This window comes from Jaculus jaculus, chromosome 21, assembly GCF_020740685.1.
Source record: "Jaculus jaculus isolate mJacJac1 chromosome 21, mJacJac1.mat.Y.cur, whole genome shotgun sequence".
NCBI classification, from domain to species: Eukaryota; Metazoa; Chordata; class Mammalia; order Rodentia; family Dipodidae; genus Jaculus; species Jaculus jaculus.
In genome coordinates this window covers 12,922,234-12,939,549 of record NC_059122.1, presented here as the reverse complement: position 1 = coordinate 12,939,549, position 17,316 = coordinate 12,922,234, and the positions used below count along the sequence as shown (strand labels likewise).

The following is a 17,316-nucleotide window of genomic DNA, read 5'->3' as shown; positions in this document are numbered from 1 at the left end:
GGCCAGCTCCTGCCAGCAAATGGCAGAAGTTGGCACAACCACTTTGCAGAGCAATTTGGCAACCTCCAACGGGGGCTGAGGAGGCACAGGGCACACGACTCAGCAGTTCTACTCCTGGGCAGATGCCCTGGAGAACAGCATCGGCAGGAGAGATGTGATAGCTCCTTTCAAAATAGCTCTAAGCTGGAAGTAACCCAAATGGATAAACACATGGAGGAATATGCATGCCACAGAGTACTACACAGCACCGAAAATAGACACAGAGAACCCATCGTGTTGATTGCTCTTAAACAGAGCGGAAGGCAGGTCATAGGAGCATCTACAAAGAAAATTTAACAATGAAAATCAGTAGCAGTATTTCTTGTTCTAAAAAAGTTGGCCCATGGGCTGGGGAGATGGCTTAAGGCGCTTGCCTGTGGAGCCTAAGGACCCATGTTTGACTCTTCAGATCCCATGTAAGCCAGATGCACAAAGGTGAGGCAAGTGCAAGGCCGCACATGGCCACTAGGTGGCGCAAGTGTCTACCGTTTGATTGCAGTGGCTGAGGCCCTGGTGCACCAATTCACCAATTCTCTCTCTCTTTCTCTAAAGAAAATACAAAAGAAAAAAAGTTGGCCTTCAGTGTTGAGATTACAAGTGTGTGGCATGCCCTGGACACGGGCAAGAACTTTTGTCCATTTTATATATGGTTGTGGCCCAGAGCCCAGAATGAGACTGGCCACAAATGTAATCTAAACATATCTTCATTGGAAAAAAAAATTAATGGATACACAGGGGTCTACTATCTCATCCTCCAATTATTTGTAAATATCTATTTCCTTTTTTAAAAAATATTGTATTTATTTATTTGCAAGCAGAGAGAGAAGAGAAAGGGAAAGGGCACAACAGGGCCTCTTACCATGCCTAACAAACTCCAGATGCATGCTCTGCCTTGTGCATCTGGCTCTACTTGGGTACTGGGGATTTGAACATGGGCCGTCAGGCTTTGCAAACAAGCACCTTTATCCACTGAGAAATCTCTTCAGCCCATATCTATTTCTTTTTTTTTAATACATTTTATTTATTTATTTATTTGTTACAGAGAAAGAGGCAGAGAGAGACAGAGAAAAAGAGAGAGCAAGAATGGGCACACCAGGGCTTTCAGCCACTGTAAATGAACTCCAGATGTATGCGCCCCCTTGTGCATCTGGCTTACGTGGGTCCTGGAGGATCGAACCAGGATCCTTTGGCTTTGCAGGCAAATGCCTTCACCGCTAAGCCATCTCTCCAGCCCAGCCTGTATCTATTTCTATCGTACATTTTCACTTGATTATTGTTATTGCTGTTGTTGACCCAGGGTCTCACTGTAGCCCAGGTTGACCCAGAACTCACTTTGGGTCTGCAGAAGTTTCTTCCTCGCTGCCGGGACGGAAGACCCACCCAGAAGCAGCTTACGGTCTATAGAGAGGAAGCCGCCCAAGGCAGGGGCAACATGGCAGAGCAGAGGCTGGGCATCACCTCAGTCGTGCCAGCTGGGGGCTAGTGAGCACTCAGGAGGATTGGGCCAATAAACCTCCAGGTCCTCAGTCAGTGACACGCCTTCTCCAGAAAGCCTCTGCCTCCCAAAGGCCCCACCGCTGGGGATTCAGTGGGAAGTTTCATCACAAATGCAGGAAGCCACGGGGGGCAGGGGGCGGGGGGGACGCATTTCTCATCCAAACTACCACAGTCTCCCAAACAACTCATGGCAATCCTCCCACCTGCACCTCCCAAGCTCTGGGATTAAAGGCACGAGCCACCACATGCAGCTAAGTAACAGCCCAGTCAGTGTACTGTGTGACTTCCCAGCTTCCTTTGCAAGAGGATGCATGATCATGTGGCTGGATTCCAGCCAATGTGGACTTTATTTTATTTATTTATTTATTTTTCACTGAGCCTTGCCCCAGAAATATCCAATGGAAAATGAATAGAAGAGATAAACACCGGGTCTTTTTCATCCCAGTAAAATGCCCTGAGTATCACCGATGCTCATTTCTCTTCCATAGTTGCACGTCACAAACATGGAGTCTCGGAGACCGTGGTTAACAGTGAGGCCCTCAGCCACCGGAGGAGTCGGCTGCCAACTGGCAACGACCCACGGGACTTCCACCGACTTCCACAGCGTTTTTAAGTCATTTCCCAGCCTGGGGCCCTTTTGTCACAGCAGCAAGTACTGCCCTGCCCGGCGCGCTTGCTGGAAGACGCGCAGACGCCCATTTGAACCCTGTCCCCTTGTACTCACATCTGAGAACTCCTCAGAGACAAGGACGGGACCACAATTACACTGGCTTTTGCCCAATGCGAAACCATCACGTCTGTTCCCAGAACCCCCGCGAACATTCTGCATCTTGCAATACGGGTGACAGGGCTATGACCCACAGAAGATGCCAGCCACAGCCACAGAGGCTGCCATGTGCCACCTCAGAATTTAGATCCCCACACACACACCCTCGGGCTGTATGTGCGTGTGATTGTTGGTTCGTGGGCATTCAGCGTAGGGTCTAGAGGACAGCCTCGGATATCATCCTGACGGGCACTGCTCACCTGCCCTGACTCAGGGTCTCTCGTGACCTGCAGTGGGCTCCAGGCACCCTTCCACGGCTGGCCTCTCTAGCGCTGAGACTACAGGTGTTTTCTAAGCACCCTCAGCACTCTTTGTGGGCACTGGGGATTAAACTCGGGTCCTCACGCACGCGTGGCGGGGACTTTGGGCCGCTTCCCAGACCCTCATCTTTTCAGCTTCAAACCCCAGCTCTATTGCTTGGTACCTGGCTGGTCTGAGGCAAGTTCCTCTCTGTGTTTTGACTTCCCGGGTGGTGGGAGATAGGAGAGGTGTGTAGAAATAAAAGCGTGCCCATACAGCAACTCGGAGGCTGGCAACTGTATGAAGCCATGATTCTAACTGTACGAGAGCTGTGCCCACCCGTAACATCCAGAGGAGGGAGGGGGTCGGGGGAGGGGCCCACGGAGGCACATGAAAGCTCAGGGCGCAGGTCCCCTGAGCCCAGCCCCGGGCCGCGGTGTAGCCATGACATCTCCAAAGCCGCCTCACCCACTGGCGAGAGCAGTGCGCAGACGGCAACGCACGCCACTCACCCTGTTAGCACCACGACAAAATCCATCACGTTCCAGCCGTTCCTCAGGTAGGAGCCTTTGTGGAAGGCAAACCCAAGGGCGATGATCTTAATTCCAGCCTCAAAACAAAATATCCCGATGAAGTATGGTTCCGTGTCGTCCTGGAAAAGAGACAGAGGACTGCGTTGTGACCCAGGAGCAGCCCACTCACGGGCGGGTACCCACCTCCCTCTCTCCTTCTCCCATGCCCTAGCACCCCACACTGCAGCCCTTTCTTACCCAAAGATTACAGGAACTTCTAGAAAGTTCTCTCCCTTCAGCCCTACCGGCTACTGTCTCTGCCAAGTGCATCTGTCTGGACCTGTCCCACGAGACGTCCACCAGTCACACAGAGCCGTATTAAACTAGAATACAAGTAAATCTGAAAGTGCACAGTTCCAGTCACACGGCCAGTTTCAAGGCTCTTGGATACTGGACAGCTCGCACGTAAACCACGTACATCTATGACTGAAGAGGGCTCTGCCGGTAGCAAGGGGTAGTTGTCCACGTGCAGCCTTCAAAAGCTTTGGCGGGGGGGCCCTGGGCGTGGTGGCGCATGTCTTTAATCCCAGCACTCGGGAGACAGAGAGGTAGGAGGATCCCTGTCAGTTCGAGGCCACCCTGAGACTACATAGTGAATTCCAGGTCCGCCTGAGCCAGAGTGAGAGCCTGCCTCGAAAAACCAAAAAATTTAAAATAAAAATAAATAAATAAAAACTTTAGGGGGGTAGTCATGAGCCCTAGGGGTATAACATCTGCTGGTGTCTGGATAACTGCATATACTATGCTCACCAAACTGCCTAGTAAGCACTTCTCTTAACGTCCATACTCATATATTAATGCTATGCTCACTTTTGGTTAGAGAACTTACTGTTTTCAGATGGCAGTGACCTTGGGATGCCTCAGAAGGCACCATGGTGCTGGGAAGAAGTGACAGAGGAGTGCTCAGCACTGCGATATCTCTATCACACCTTCCAAGGCTCGGGGTCCACTGCGGAAGAGGTGGCGGAAAGTATGTAAGAGCCAAAGGAAGGGTAGGACTCCTTACAACGTGCTCCTCCAGACACAAAATGGCCTGGATATCCATGACCTCACAATGCCTGACACTCCCTACACAAGACCATCCTAAGAGGAGGAAAAGACCATGACATCAAAATAAAAGAGACTGATTGAGATGGGGAAGGGATATGATGGAGAGTGGAGTTTCAAAGGGGAAAGTGGGGGGAGAGAGGGAATTATCAGGGGATATTGTTTACAATCATGGAAGTTGTCAATAAAATTTTTTTTAAAAAAAAAAAGCTTTGGGGGCTGGAGACAGTGTGCCAAGCCTCATGCCCGAGCTGACCCCTGTGGGTACTTCCCAGCGGGTATGCACCAGCGCAGCTGTCCGCGTTGTCAGCGTTTGGAGTGATGCTCCGGTGCTGGCTGGTAACCGGCCAAGATGCCGCCTCTCCTCCCTCTGCAGAGCCCCTCTCCCTCCTGCTATTCCCGGCTTCCCGCAGAAAGGCCTTCACAGTGGAAATTAGGGTCTAACCACCGAGCCACCAGAGCCCCACATGGACCCGTCACGTCTGCTAGCTTGAGCTCCAGCCATCTACAAGTCCACTGTCATAATTTTGTTTTTTCTTTCTTCCCTCGCTCTCTTCTTTTCATGCTCTTTGTTATTTATTTATTTGCGAGAGGGGGAGAGGCAGATAGAGAATATGGGCGCGCCAGGACCCTCTAGTCACTGCAAACAGACTCCAGACGCATGTGCCATCATGTGCAACTGGCTTATGTGGGCACTAGGGAACTGAACCTGGGTCCTTAGGCTTCACAGGCAAGCACCTTAACTGCTAAGCCATCCCTCCAGCCCGTCTTCATTATTTTTTTAAAATATTTATTGGGCTAGAGGGATGGCTTAGCGGTTAAGGCATTTGCCTGCAAAGCCAAAGGGCCCAGGTTCGATTCCCCAGGACCCACGTTAGCCAGATGCACGAGGGGGTACACGCGTCTGGAGTTCGTTTGCAGTGAATGGAGGCCCTGGCGTGTCCATTCTCTCACTCTCTCTCTCCCTCTTTCTCTGTTAGATAAATAAATAAAAATAAAATATTTTAAAGTATTTATTTATTAGAGAGAGAATGTGCCCACCAGGGCCTCTAGCCACTGCAGCAAAAAAAACTCCAGATGTATTCACCATTTTCTGCATCTGGCTTTATGCGGGTACTGGGGAGTTGAACCAGGGTCCTTTGGCTTTGCAGAAGAGAGGCTTAATCAATGAGCAATCTTTCCAGCCCCTTCTTTGTTATTTTTCAATTTTTTTTTTTTTTTTTTTTGCCATGCGTGGTGGCGCACGCCTTTAATCCCAGCACTGGGGAGGCAGAGGTAGGAGGATCACTGTGAGTTCAAGGCCATCCTGCTACTACATAGTTAATTCCAGGTCAGCCAGGGCCATAATGAAACCTTACCTCAAAAAAAAAATGAATAAATATACATACACACACACACACACACACATATACATATACATACATACATACACACACATACATACATACATATATGTATATGTGGGTACTGGGGAATCAAACTCAGGCCGTAAGGTTTTGCAAGCAAGTGTGTTTAACTGCTGAACTATCTCTTCAGCCCTTTATTCTATTCCTTTTATTTATTTGCTAGGGGAGAGAGAGAGAACATATGAGTATGCCAGGACCTCTTGCCACTGCAAAGAATTCCAGAAGCATGCACAACTTTTTTCATCTGGATTTATATGGGTACTGGAGAACTAAACCTGGGCTGGCAGGCTTTAAATGCTGAACCATTGACCCAGCTCTTCTTTCTTTGTTAATATTTGTGGTTATCTATTGTTTGCTTTTTAATATTTTATTTGTTTGAGGGAGAGAGAGAAAGAGGCAGAGAAAGAGAGAGAGGGAGAATGGGCGTGGCAGGGCCCTTGGCCTCTGCAAACAAATTCCAGACACATGCACCACCTTGTACATCTGACTCACGTGGGTGCTGGGGAATTGAACCTGGGTCCTTTGGCTTTGCAGGCAAGCGCCTTAGCCTTCAAGCCATCTCTCCCGCTCCAGCCCTATTATTTGTTTTTGAGACCTGGTCTTGCTGTGTTATGCAGGCTAGCCTGGAACTTGCGATCTTCCTGAGATCCTCCAACCTCGGCCTCCCGAGTGCTGGGATTAAAGGCGTGCACCACCATGCCCAGCTTAAAAAAAATAAAATATATTTTTTAAAAACCCGTGCTCTATTTGGATCATTGTAGCTTAGGCCAGTGTGAAACTGAGCAGCTGTGCACTGACTCCAGGCTCATGTCATCACAATTAACTACAATTTCTGTTCTTGTTGCTGCAGAGCTATTTGCTTACTGTACTGTAAACAGATTGACTTTTTCTTTTTATCTTTTATTGTTTGTTTGTTTCCAAAGTAGGGCTTCATTCTAGCCCAGGCTGACCTGGAATTCACTATGTAGTCTCAGGGTGGCCTTGAACTCATGGGGTTCCTCCTACCTCTGCTTCCCCAGTGCTGGGATTAAAGGTGTGCACACAAGCGTCTGGAGTTTGTTTCCAGTGACTGGAGGCCCTGGAGTACTCTCTCTCTCTCTCCCTCCCTCCCTCTCTCTCTCTCTCCCTGTATATTTCCTGTGTATCTCTCTCTCAAATAAATTTTAAAAATCTTGGTTTTTTGAGGTAGGGCCGCACTCTAGCCCAAGCTTGAACTCATGGCCATCCTCCAACCTCGGCCTCCCAAGTGTTGGGATTAAAGGTGTGTGCCACCATGCCCAGCTTAAAAAAAATAAAATTTTTTTTTTAAATCCGTGCTCTATTTGGATCTTCGTAGCATAAGGCCAGTGTAAAATGGTTAAGAGCTGAGCAGCCGAGTGCTGAGCTTTCCTGGCAAGTGTGCTGGGTATAATAGCAACACAGAGACCAGGTAAGACGCATGCATTTCCTGCAACGCCAGCTTAAGGACTCAGCTATCCACTGGTTGTCTCTTGCTGCCCTACTGCCGAGAAACACCAGCCACAGAAAGTAAGGCTGGAGGGGAAACACGGGGCAAGGCCATGACAATGACTGAAATTGTGGCTTAGCACACGGCTGTCTGTGGTTACGTACGGTCAAGCTTTCTTCACAAAGCACTCATTTCCGAGAATAAAACGGGACACACAATTTGGTAAGGCATGCACTGTTCTGAATATGGTGACCTCATGGACACGGTCACTATTGGTCACTGCCCACCTGCTGGTGGACACTGGGGTCTGCTGGGGTTTTAAGAATAGGGGATGGGGCTGGAGAGATGGCTTAGCGGTTAAGCGCTTGCCTGTGAAGCCTAAGGACCCCGGTTCGAGGCTCGGTTCCCCAGGTCCCACGTTAGCCAGATGCACAAGGGGGCGCACGCGTCTGGAGTTCGTTTGCAGAGGCTGGAAGCCCTGGCACGCCCATTCTCTCTCCCTCCCTCTATCTGTCTTTCTCTCTGTGTCTGTTGCTCTCAAAAAAAAAAAAAAAATTTTAGCAAAAAAAGAACAGGGGATGGGCAGCCAGGTCGCCCGTGTTCCCCAAGGTACACTGGTGGTCACGAAAGGGCAGACTTCTTACCAACGTGCTCAGGACTGAGTCCTGCCCGGCCTGCCCTCCCCTCACCCAGCCACCCGCTAAAGCCAGCACGGAGCCCACAGGGGAGAGGCCACTCACCAGCCGTTCAGACATCGGGGTTTTGTCATCATCCGGCAGGTGCTGCTCGAGAGCAAGGACGATGCAGTTCGCTATGATGGTGGCTAAAATCATATATTCAAAGGGAGTGTCGGGAGTTAAGGAAGATGCGTCTGTCCGGTGTGTGGAAACAAGCAAGGCTGAATGCTCCCCAGCCTGCCCCTCGCCACGAACACGCCCCGATCCCTTCAGCTCCCCCTCCGGACACGTGGTCATTTGCTCTACGTTTGTGGGGCAGCGGTCCCGCGCTCTCCCTTCCCCAGCCGTGACTCACGATCTGTGAAGGGGAAGGTCTGTGTCCCCGCCACACCCTGCACCCTTTATCACAGACGACGTACATGCGTGGCATCGGCCCGGGCAAGCACCATTCCTACTTGCCACTGTGCTGAGAGAAAAGGCTGTGAGCTCATGGAGTATATCACGCAAACTTCCCAGCTGCATCAAGTCTACAGCGGACAGTGTGGTAGTTTGAATGTATAACCCCCTCCCCATCCCCAAATAGACTCAAGTGTTTTATTAAAACCTGCCTCCGGGGGGCGCTGGAGAGATGGCTTAGTGGTTAAGGAGAGATGGCTCAGCAGTTAAGGCGTTTGCCTGCAAAGCCAAAGGACCCAGGTTCGACTCCCCAGGACCCACGTAAGCCAGCTGCACAAGGTGGCGCATGCATCTGGAGTCTGTTTGCAGTGGAGAAAGGGGTTGAGGGTTGCAAGTTAAAATACAGTAGTTGCCTCACGCCAAAAACATGAACAACGGCACCCTTCCCAGAGGAGCCACTGAGTGAGGCTGTCTACAGTACTGGGAAGACTGTTGTTTCTTCACTTGTGGGGATACTGATAACGTCGCTCAGGACCCAGCAAACAATCTCCACCCAGGTTCACGCAAGCACCCCCAACTTGACTCAGTAGGCTACGCGCGTGAGCGCACGCCCCCACGCACGGGCACACACGCACGTGCACACGTGACATGAAAGTAGGAGGAGGGAAGACTAGCTGGGAAGCCGTAAGGGTTTCACGGGAGTGGGAGGATTAAGAGGTAACGGAGGTGAATACGATCAAACCGCGTATGAGACTGCCAGAAACTAAAGTAAAATCCAAAGACTACTAATGCCAAAAAAGCATTGTTAGCAACAAAATGTAAGATTGGCTGTTTGTTTGTTTGTTTGTTTTTTGAGGCAAGCCCAAGAGACTGACCTTTTTGTTTTGTTTTGTTTAGTTTTTTAATGCAAGAGAGAGAAAATTGGCATGCCAGGGCCTCAGCCACTGTAATCAAACTCCAGACACTTGCGCCACCTTGTGGGCATGTGTGACCTTGCGTGTCTGGCTTACACGGGACTTGGAGAGTTGAACACGGGTCCTTAGGCTTCACAGGCAAACGCCTAACCGCTTAGCCATCTCTCCAGCCCAAAATGTAAGATTTTAAATTTAAGACTTTTTTTAAAAATTTTTATTTATTTATTTATTTGAGAGTGACAGACAGAGAGAAAGACAGATAGAGGGAGAGAGAGAGAATGGGCGCGCCAGGGCTTCCAGCCTCTGCAAACGAACTCCAGACGCAAACGAACTCCAGACGCGTGCGCCCCCTTGTGCATCTGGCTAACGTGGGACCTGGGGAACCGAGCCTCGAACTGGGGTCCTTAGGCTTCACAGGCAAGTGCTTAACCACTAAGCCATCTCTCCAGCCCTAAATTTAAGACTTTTGTGCATCAAAAGAAAAAAGTTACCAAGGAAATGGAAAAACAACCAAAAAAAAAAATTAAACAAAATATTTGCAAATCACACCGAAGAACTTAGTATCCAAAATATATAAAGAACATTGAACCTAAAGTAGAAAAAAAAAATAATAAGGGCTGAAGAGGTGGCTTAGCGGTTAAGGAGTTTGCCTGCAAAGCCTAGGGACCCAGGTTTGATTCCCTAGTACCTATGTAAGCCAGATGCACAAGGTGACACATGTGTCTGGAGTTCGTTTGCAATGGTTAGAGGCTCTGGCACACCTATTATCTCTTTCTCTCAAATAAAATAAAATTTAAATATAAAACTTAAAAAAAAAAAAAAGAATGGCCGGCTAAGGGTCTGGGGTTGTAGCTCAGTGGTCGAGTGTTTGCCTAGCTTACACAAGCCCCCGGGTTTGGTCCTCAGCACTGCCAAAATAACAAAATAAAGCAAAATAAAAGTAAATCAAGAGCTTAAGTAGATATCCCTTCAAAGACATGAAAGAGGGCTGGAGAGATGGCTTAGCAGTTAAAGCCCCTGCCTTCGACGCCTAAGGACCCAGGTTCAATTCCCCAGGTCCCATGTAAGCCAGAGGCACATGGTGGCACATGCATCTGGAGTTTGTTTGCAGTGACTTAAGGCCCTGGTGTGCCCATTCTCTCTCTAATAAATAAATAAAAAGTTTTAAAAACTGGGGGGGGGGAGGGATGGCTTAGCAGTTAAGGCTCTTGCCTGCAAAACCAAAGGACCCAGGTTTGATTCCCCAGGACCTATGTTAACCAGATGCACAAGGGGATGCACACGTCTGGAGTTCATTTGCAGTGGCTGGAGGCCCTGGCATGCCCATTCTCACTCTCACTCTCTCTCTATCTGTCTCTAGTAAATAAGTAAAAATAAATAAAAATATTTAGGTCCAGACATGGTGGCACACGCCTTTAATCCCAGCACTCGGGAGGCAAAGGTAGGAGGATCACCATGAGTTCAAGGCCACCCTGAGACTACATAGTGAATTCCAGGTCAGCCTGGGCTAGAGTGAAACCCTGCCTTGAAGGAAAAAAAAAAAAAAAAAGACATGAAAGAATGTTCCACACCATGAGCCATAGAAAGCTACAGTAAGATATTTGTTCACACACACCATTGGATGGGAAACATAATAAAACAAAACAACAGGAGAGATTAGAATGCTTATGCATTGCTTCAGGAAACAGAAAATGGTGTGGCCACCTCAGAACCTTAAATATAGAATTACCATCTAATAAAGGAGGCACAGACCCTCCTCCCAATGAAATCGAAGACGGGAAGTCAAGCACACATGCTTACACTGTCAGTCGCCCAATAGGGGACTCCTGAATGACCATCAGTGAGCCACTGGGAAAGAAAGTGCAAGGTGTCCACAGCATGGAGTCTCCCTAGAGCTTCAGCAAGAGGCGAGGTGGGGACCACGCGCATGCCAGAGAGCAAGCGGGGTGCGGGGGAAGCTGAGGGCCGAGGAGAGGGAGCCGTGGGGGGGGAGGGGGCAGTGAACGCTTCGTGTTTGAGAACGAGATGCACAGTTGCATAACACTCACTGTACCGCATGCCAGAGCTAGTCACTTCAAAATGTGGCATGCGGATTTTACCTCCATAAAATGAAATGCCACCGTCAGAGCTGGCAGGACCTCTCTCTCTCTCTCTCTGTCTCTCACTCAGTCTCTCACACACACACCTCCTTCCTGCACCTTAAAACGGCCCATGTGAGTGAGGCACCATGGGGCCTGGCAGAGGCTTGCAATTTGGGGACGGTCTACCCCTTTCCTTTCCTATTGAGTGAATGAGTGCGTCCCCTCTACCCCCTTCCCCCCCACCACCCTCCCCCGTCCCCTGGCCTCTGATCCCTTAGAGGCATCCTCAGGCCACCAGCCTTGGCCAGCAGAGATGACAGTGTCTGAGAAGGAAGTCTGAGTGTGGGAAAAGGAGTGCTTGACACACAAGGGGTACGTGGTTGCCGCTTGGGGTGGGGCGAGGCCCTGTGACAGGATCAAGCAGCATGCACGGCCTCTGCCCGCTTAACCAGCAGCAGCAGCACAGGGTGTGCCCTGGGGACAGTGAAGCCCACCACCCTGAACAGGACTCGGACGGCCGGTCTCAGGAGAACCAGATCTTGGTACACGCCTTCAGCCCTTAGATGCTCTCTTTTGGAAAACTGATTAGCTTAGTCTCCCCTTTGGCTGAAGATCTGGGCTTGCTTTTTAAAAATTATATTTATTTGAGGGAGGGGCAGATACAGGAGAGAGAAAGAGGTAGAGAGACAGACAGAGAGAGAGAGAATGGATGTACCAGGGCCTTCAGCCACTGCAAACGAACTCCAGGTGCGTGCACCACCATAGGCAGCTGGTTTACATGGGTACCAGGGAATCGAACCTGGGTCCTTAAGCTTCTTTAGGTTAAATGCCTTAACCATTAGGCAATCTCTCCAGCCCCTAGCTTTGTCTTGACACTAAGTCTCGCACAAACAGGCCGGCCTCAAAGTCACTATCCTCCTGCATCGGCCTCCCGTGCTGACATGACAGGTAAGAGCCTCCGTGCCCGGCCAGGCTGGACACCGGGAAGTCGCCGTCAAACCACCCCTTCAAGGCTGGGAGAGAGATTCAGAGCAAAACCCCATTCTGCAAAGGCACGAAGGCTGGGCCTCTCTGTGCCATCCTCCCTCGCATGGAGGCACGTCTTGCTCTCTTGCAAGGCGAAGCAGATTCTGCGGGCAATTTGGGAAGACAACAAGAGCCAGCCCTGCCCCGTCCATCACCCTATTGGCTTCCTGCCTCGTGGCCGACAGTCATCGGGGGTCTGGGAGAACAAAGCCCAGAACTGTTGTACCAACATCCTCCTCCTCCGTGTCACCCAGCAGCCCGGAAAACACGAAGCAATATTTGTACACAGAAAAGCACCGCCGAGCCCTCGGCTAGCCAGGATTTCAACGCACGGCTTCAAGCGGGCTCCTGGCCAGCAGCTGCTCGCCGCATCACGCCACCCACTCCCCTGAGCGCGTCACGCTGCCCTGGCCTCTCGTCCCCGGATGGCTGGGATTTCTGTACGTGGCTCAGAGCTCAGCCTTCCAGGAAAGCCACGCCGATCCATCCCTCCACCGTGGCTGCTTTCGGGGGGGGGGGGCGTGCTAGAGGTTGAACTCAGGGCTTCATATATGCGAGGCCAGCATTCTACCACCAAGCCACACCCCTGTTTATTCTGAAACAGGGGGTGGGAGGTGGGGAGGTCTCACGAAGTTACCCAGGCTGGTCTCCAACTTGCTCAGTCACCCAGCCGGCCTTGAACTTAGGATCCTCCTGCCTCAAAGTCCTGAGTAGCTTGGATGGTAATAGACCTGTGCTACCAGGCCAGCTTCTTACATGATTTGACTTCTGGGTCAAATCCAGACACACTCTCTACCACGTGCCACCCGCCACCCCCCCCCCCCCAGTCCGCCCGCTTGCCCACGCGACCCACACGTCCCACACTGAGGGGTTTGCGGTAGCATCCCAGGCTTTGGCATTGAAAGCCCGGGCCCAGCTAGCATCGCACCGCCTCTCAAGAGCCCGCAGCCCGAGTCCGGACGCCGCTCTGCTCGGCTCTTCTCGGGCAGCCCTGCCTCACATCTATTTCAGGAAGGGGTGCAGCCCAGGTAATTGCAGCTTTGAGTCATCCCCAGAGAGGTGGGGCTCCTCCCAGCGTTCTCCTCCACACCTGGAGCCCCAGAGATCCCCGCGTCCCGGGCGCTCTTCTTCCCTCTACTCAGATAAGGGGGACCCCCCCCCCGCCAATCTTGAAGAAACAGAAGGAATGCTGGAAGGGCACAGACAAATAGAATACCCCCGCTTCACGTATGCGTGAGCCTTTCTGACCCTGAAGAGCGAGGGTGCTCCCCAGCCCCCCTTGCCTCCCCCCCAAAACCCCAGCATGTCCTTCCTTCCCCTCTTCTCTAGCCTGCCTTAGTCATTCAACTCCAGCCACACTGGCCCTTCCATGTCACCCACACATCTCATTTCATTTTATTTTAATTAATTTGCTTTTCATATTTTTTATGTATTCATTTGACAGAGAAAGGGGGGAAGAGAGAGAGAAAATGGGCGCACCAGGACCTTCAGCCACTGTTAAGTGAACTGCAGACGCGTGCGCCCCCTCGTGCATCTGGCTAACGTGGGTCCTGGGGAATCGAACCTGGGTCCTTTGGCTTTGCAGGCAAACGCCTTAACCGCTAAGCCATCTCTCCAACCCCCCCCCCTTTTTTTTTAATGAGATACAGAGAGAGAGAGAATGGGCACTCCAGGGCCTCTAGCCATTGCAAACAAACTCCAGACGCGTGTGCCACCACATGCATCTGGCTTACATGGGACCTGGAGAATCGAACCTGGGTCCTTAGGCTCCGCAGGCAAGCGCCTAAACCGCATCTCTGCAGCTCCCTCTGCACATAGGAAGCCTCTGGGAGGCTCTTTCTGCCTGCAGAGCTACACGGGTCCCCTTCCTCTCTCAGATGTCTCAAAGGTCACTTCCTTCAACAACTTCCCCTGCTTCCCCCCCACACCCCTTCATCCTTTATAGCCTCTGCGCTACTTTCTTCGGTGTGTATGCACATGGTGTGTATGCACATGGTGCACGTGTGGGCAGAGGTGCGTACACACCCCCCGGGTGGAGGCCAGAGACGGACAGCGTCTCTGACGCAAGGCCTCTCCCTGAACCTGGAGTTCATCAAATCCAACATGGTTAGTTGGCCATCTTGCCTGGGAGATGCGTCTGCCTCTGTTTCCCCAACAATGGAATTACAGGCGCACGCGCGTGTGCACACACACACACATACACACACCCAGCACACCCCATGCCCGGTTTTTATGTGGGTGCCGGGGATCTGGACTTGGGGTCCTCATGACAATGCAGTAAGTATTTCACCCACGGAGCCCTCCCCCAGCCTTACATTCTCCTTCTTCATGGTGTCCATTGGTGCAGACATGGGGTTTTGTTCCTTGCTTTGTCCACACCTGTCACACAGGCACATTCAGGGCAGTGAGGTAAGGACCTGGGTTCTCATTTCTACATCTCCCCCATTCGCCCCCCACCCCAGACTTCACATCAGGCCGAGCCCCCAGGGATAGGCCTAGAGTGCAATCTGCCCCCTTGGAAACTGCACTCATGGTAGGTGTCAAGATTAATGATGGCGGGGGGGGGGGCTGGAGACATGGCTTAGCGGTTAAGGCATTTGCCCTGCAAAGCCAAAGGATCCAGGTTCAATTCCCCAGGACCCCCGTTAGCCAGATGCACAAGGTGGTGCACACATCTGGAGTTCCTTTGCAGTGGCTGGAGGCCCTGACACGCCCATTCTCTCCCTCTCCCTCCCTCTCTCTCTCTCTCTCTCTCTCTCTCTCTCTCTCTCTCTCTCTCTCTCAAATAAATAAATAAAACTTTTTTTTTAAAGAACGCGCTGGAGAGATTGCCTAGTGGTTAACGCTTGCCTGTGAAGTCAAAAGACCTCGGTTCAATTCCCCACGTAAGCCAGATGCACAAAGTGATACATGCATCTGGAGTTTGTAGTGGGTGGAAGCCCTGGCATGCCCATTCTCTCTCTCTCCCTCTCTCTCTCTCTCTCTCTCTCTCTCTCTCTGCTTCTTTCCCTCTCTTAAGTAAATAAATGGAAAGTAAAATGTTTACTTAATAAAATAAAAGGATTAATGATGGGTGCTGAGGCTCTGGCATGGGAAAGGTGCTTTGATCAAGACAGGAGTCAAAGGCCACACTGGGTCGTGGGGGGTGGGGGGGAAGCGTTCTCAGCTGGGTCTCGAGTTGTGCCCGATTCTCTGGACTTAGCAGTCCAGCCCGGGCCTCAGCTCACAGCTACGGTGAGCAACGCCTTGTGCCCCGGGGATGTGGCGCCCCGCTCCCTCCCCGGGTGGTGGAGAAAATCCCTGTGTCAGCGAGATGTGCCATCCTCAGCCCGCAGGAGGGAGGGCTGAAAGCCGAGAAGCAGCCACTCTGACGGGAAGCCGGCCGCCTCCGAAATGGCTCCGGAAGTCAAGTCGCAAGATCGGAAGGCCCTGCGAGGCCGTCCTGCTGCCCGTCCTCCCCCATGGGGCTCGTCTGACCCTGGGACGTGACCCTGGAGATGACAGAACCACTCCTGTTCAGGGGGAAGGCAGGCTGCATGTGCTCACAGAAAGCTGCCTTTTGGGAGCAATCGTCCCACCAAAGGAAGTCGGTTCTCCAAGTGGGCTTGACCGCCGGTCTCCAGCCCTTAGCGAGGCCTTGGGGGTGGCAGGGTAGGGGGGTGGGGGAACTAAGTCATCTTACTGGCTTTTCCAGATGCCCTCTATGGCCCACTTCATCTCCAGCCTCAGCACCATCTTGTCCCTAGGATAGCAACCAAGAGGAGAGCATTCGGAGGAAACAGACACCCGTGAGTCAGCTGCACTCCTGCTTGGACTTGTCTACAAAAGTCCCACAGATCCAATACTCATGGGTTCCGCCTTCCCCCACAAAACCCGAGGGGTCTGTGACCTGTGTCCCTTGCTGCGCTCAACAAACGTCACCAGCGAACTGGCCATCGGGTCGGGCTCAGCTCGCTGCTGGTGAGCGAGAGCCTCCCTCATTCCAATCTCTTGGTCCCTTCCACACAGTGGGCTCTGTTATCATCCTCACTTTCCAGATGAGGAAATGAAGGTTCAGAGATATTTTAAAACAACTGTTCCTCAAGGTCATCCGAGAGGAAATGTCACATGCCAAATGCCACAGTCCACGATTTAATTTTTGCGAATTAGTTTTTTATTTTTATTTATTTGAGAGAGAGAGAGAATAGGCACATCAGGTCCTCCAGCCACTGCAAACAAACTCCAAATGTGCCACCTTCTGCATCTGGTTTACATGGGTCCTGGGGAACAGAGCCTGGCTCCTTAGGCTTCTCAGGCAAGTGCTTTAATAGCTAAGCCGTCTCTCCAGCCGGATTTAATTTTTTTTAAAATTTTTTAATTTATTTGCAAGAGGGGGATGGGAGAGTGGCTTCTAGCCACTGCAAACAAACTCCAGACACATCTGGCTTTACATGAGTACTGGGAAATCGAACCCTGGTGGTTAGGCTTTGTAAGCAAGAGCCTTAATTGCTAAGCCATCTATCCAGCCCCCCTGCCCCACGACTTAATTTTTTTTTTGTAGTGCTTGGGATAGAAGCCAGGACCTTACACATGCTACATAAGTGATCTACCCCAAACCACCTCTCCAGACCTGCCTCTACGTTTCTGTAAGATTGGTCTACTATAGACAGTTTATTTTTTTTTTTTTCTTTTGTCAGTTCTGACGATGGAACCTAGAACCTAATGCATGTTAGGTAAGCACCGTACCATTGAGACAACCCAGTCCCCATATTTCATGTTGTTAAGCCAGTCATCCCTAAAGGGGATGTGTCAATAGCATGTGCTGATTTAGAAGGAGGGTGGATAATAAAGCTGGGTGTGGTGGTGCATGCCTTTAATCCCAGCACTCAGGAGGCAGAGGTAGGAGGATCGCCGTGAGTTCGAGGCCACCCTGAGACTACATAGTCATTCCAGGTCAGCCTGGGCTAGAGAGAGACCCTATCTCCAAAAACCAAAAAAAAAAAGAAAGAAAAGAAAAGGGAAAAAAAAGGATAATAAGGGCTGGAGAGGTGGCTTAGCAGTTAAGGTGCTTGCCTGTGAGCCCTAAGGACCCATATTCAACTCTCCATGTTCCATATAAGTCAGATGCACAAAGGTGAGGCAAGTGTAAGGTTGCACATGCCCACCAGG

General features: G+C 51.1%; 1 protein-coding gene across 1 annotated transcript in view; it reads right to left on the bottom strand.

The window, feature by feature from the left end:
• Window positions 1–17,316, bottom strand: part of Cacna1a (calcium voltage-gated channel subunit alpha1 A) — a 256,875-nt gene that overhangs the window by 187,142 nt on the left and 52,417 nt on the right. Inside the window, 2 exon segments of the mRNA XM_045139418.1 lie at window positions 3,115–3,254; window positions 7,815–7,920. Of these exon segments, the coding sequence (XP_044995353.1) occupies window positions 3,115–3,254; window positions 7,815–7,920 (246 nt within the window).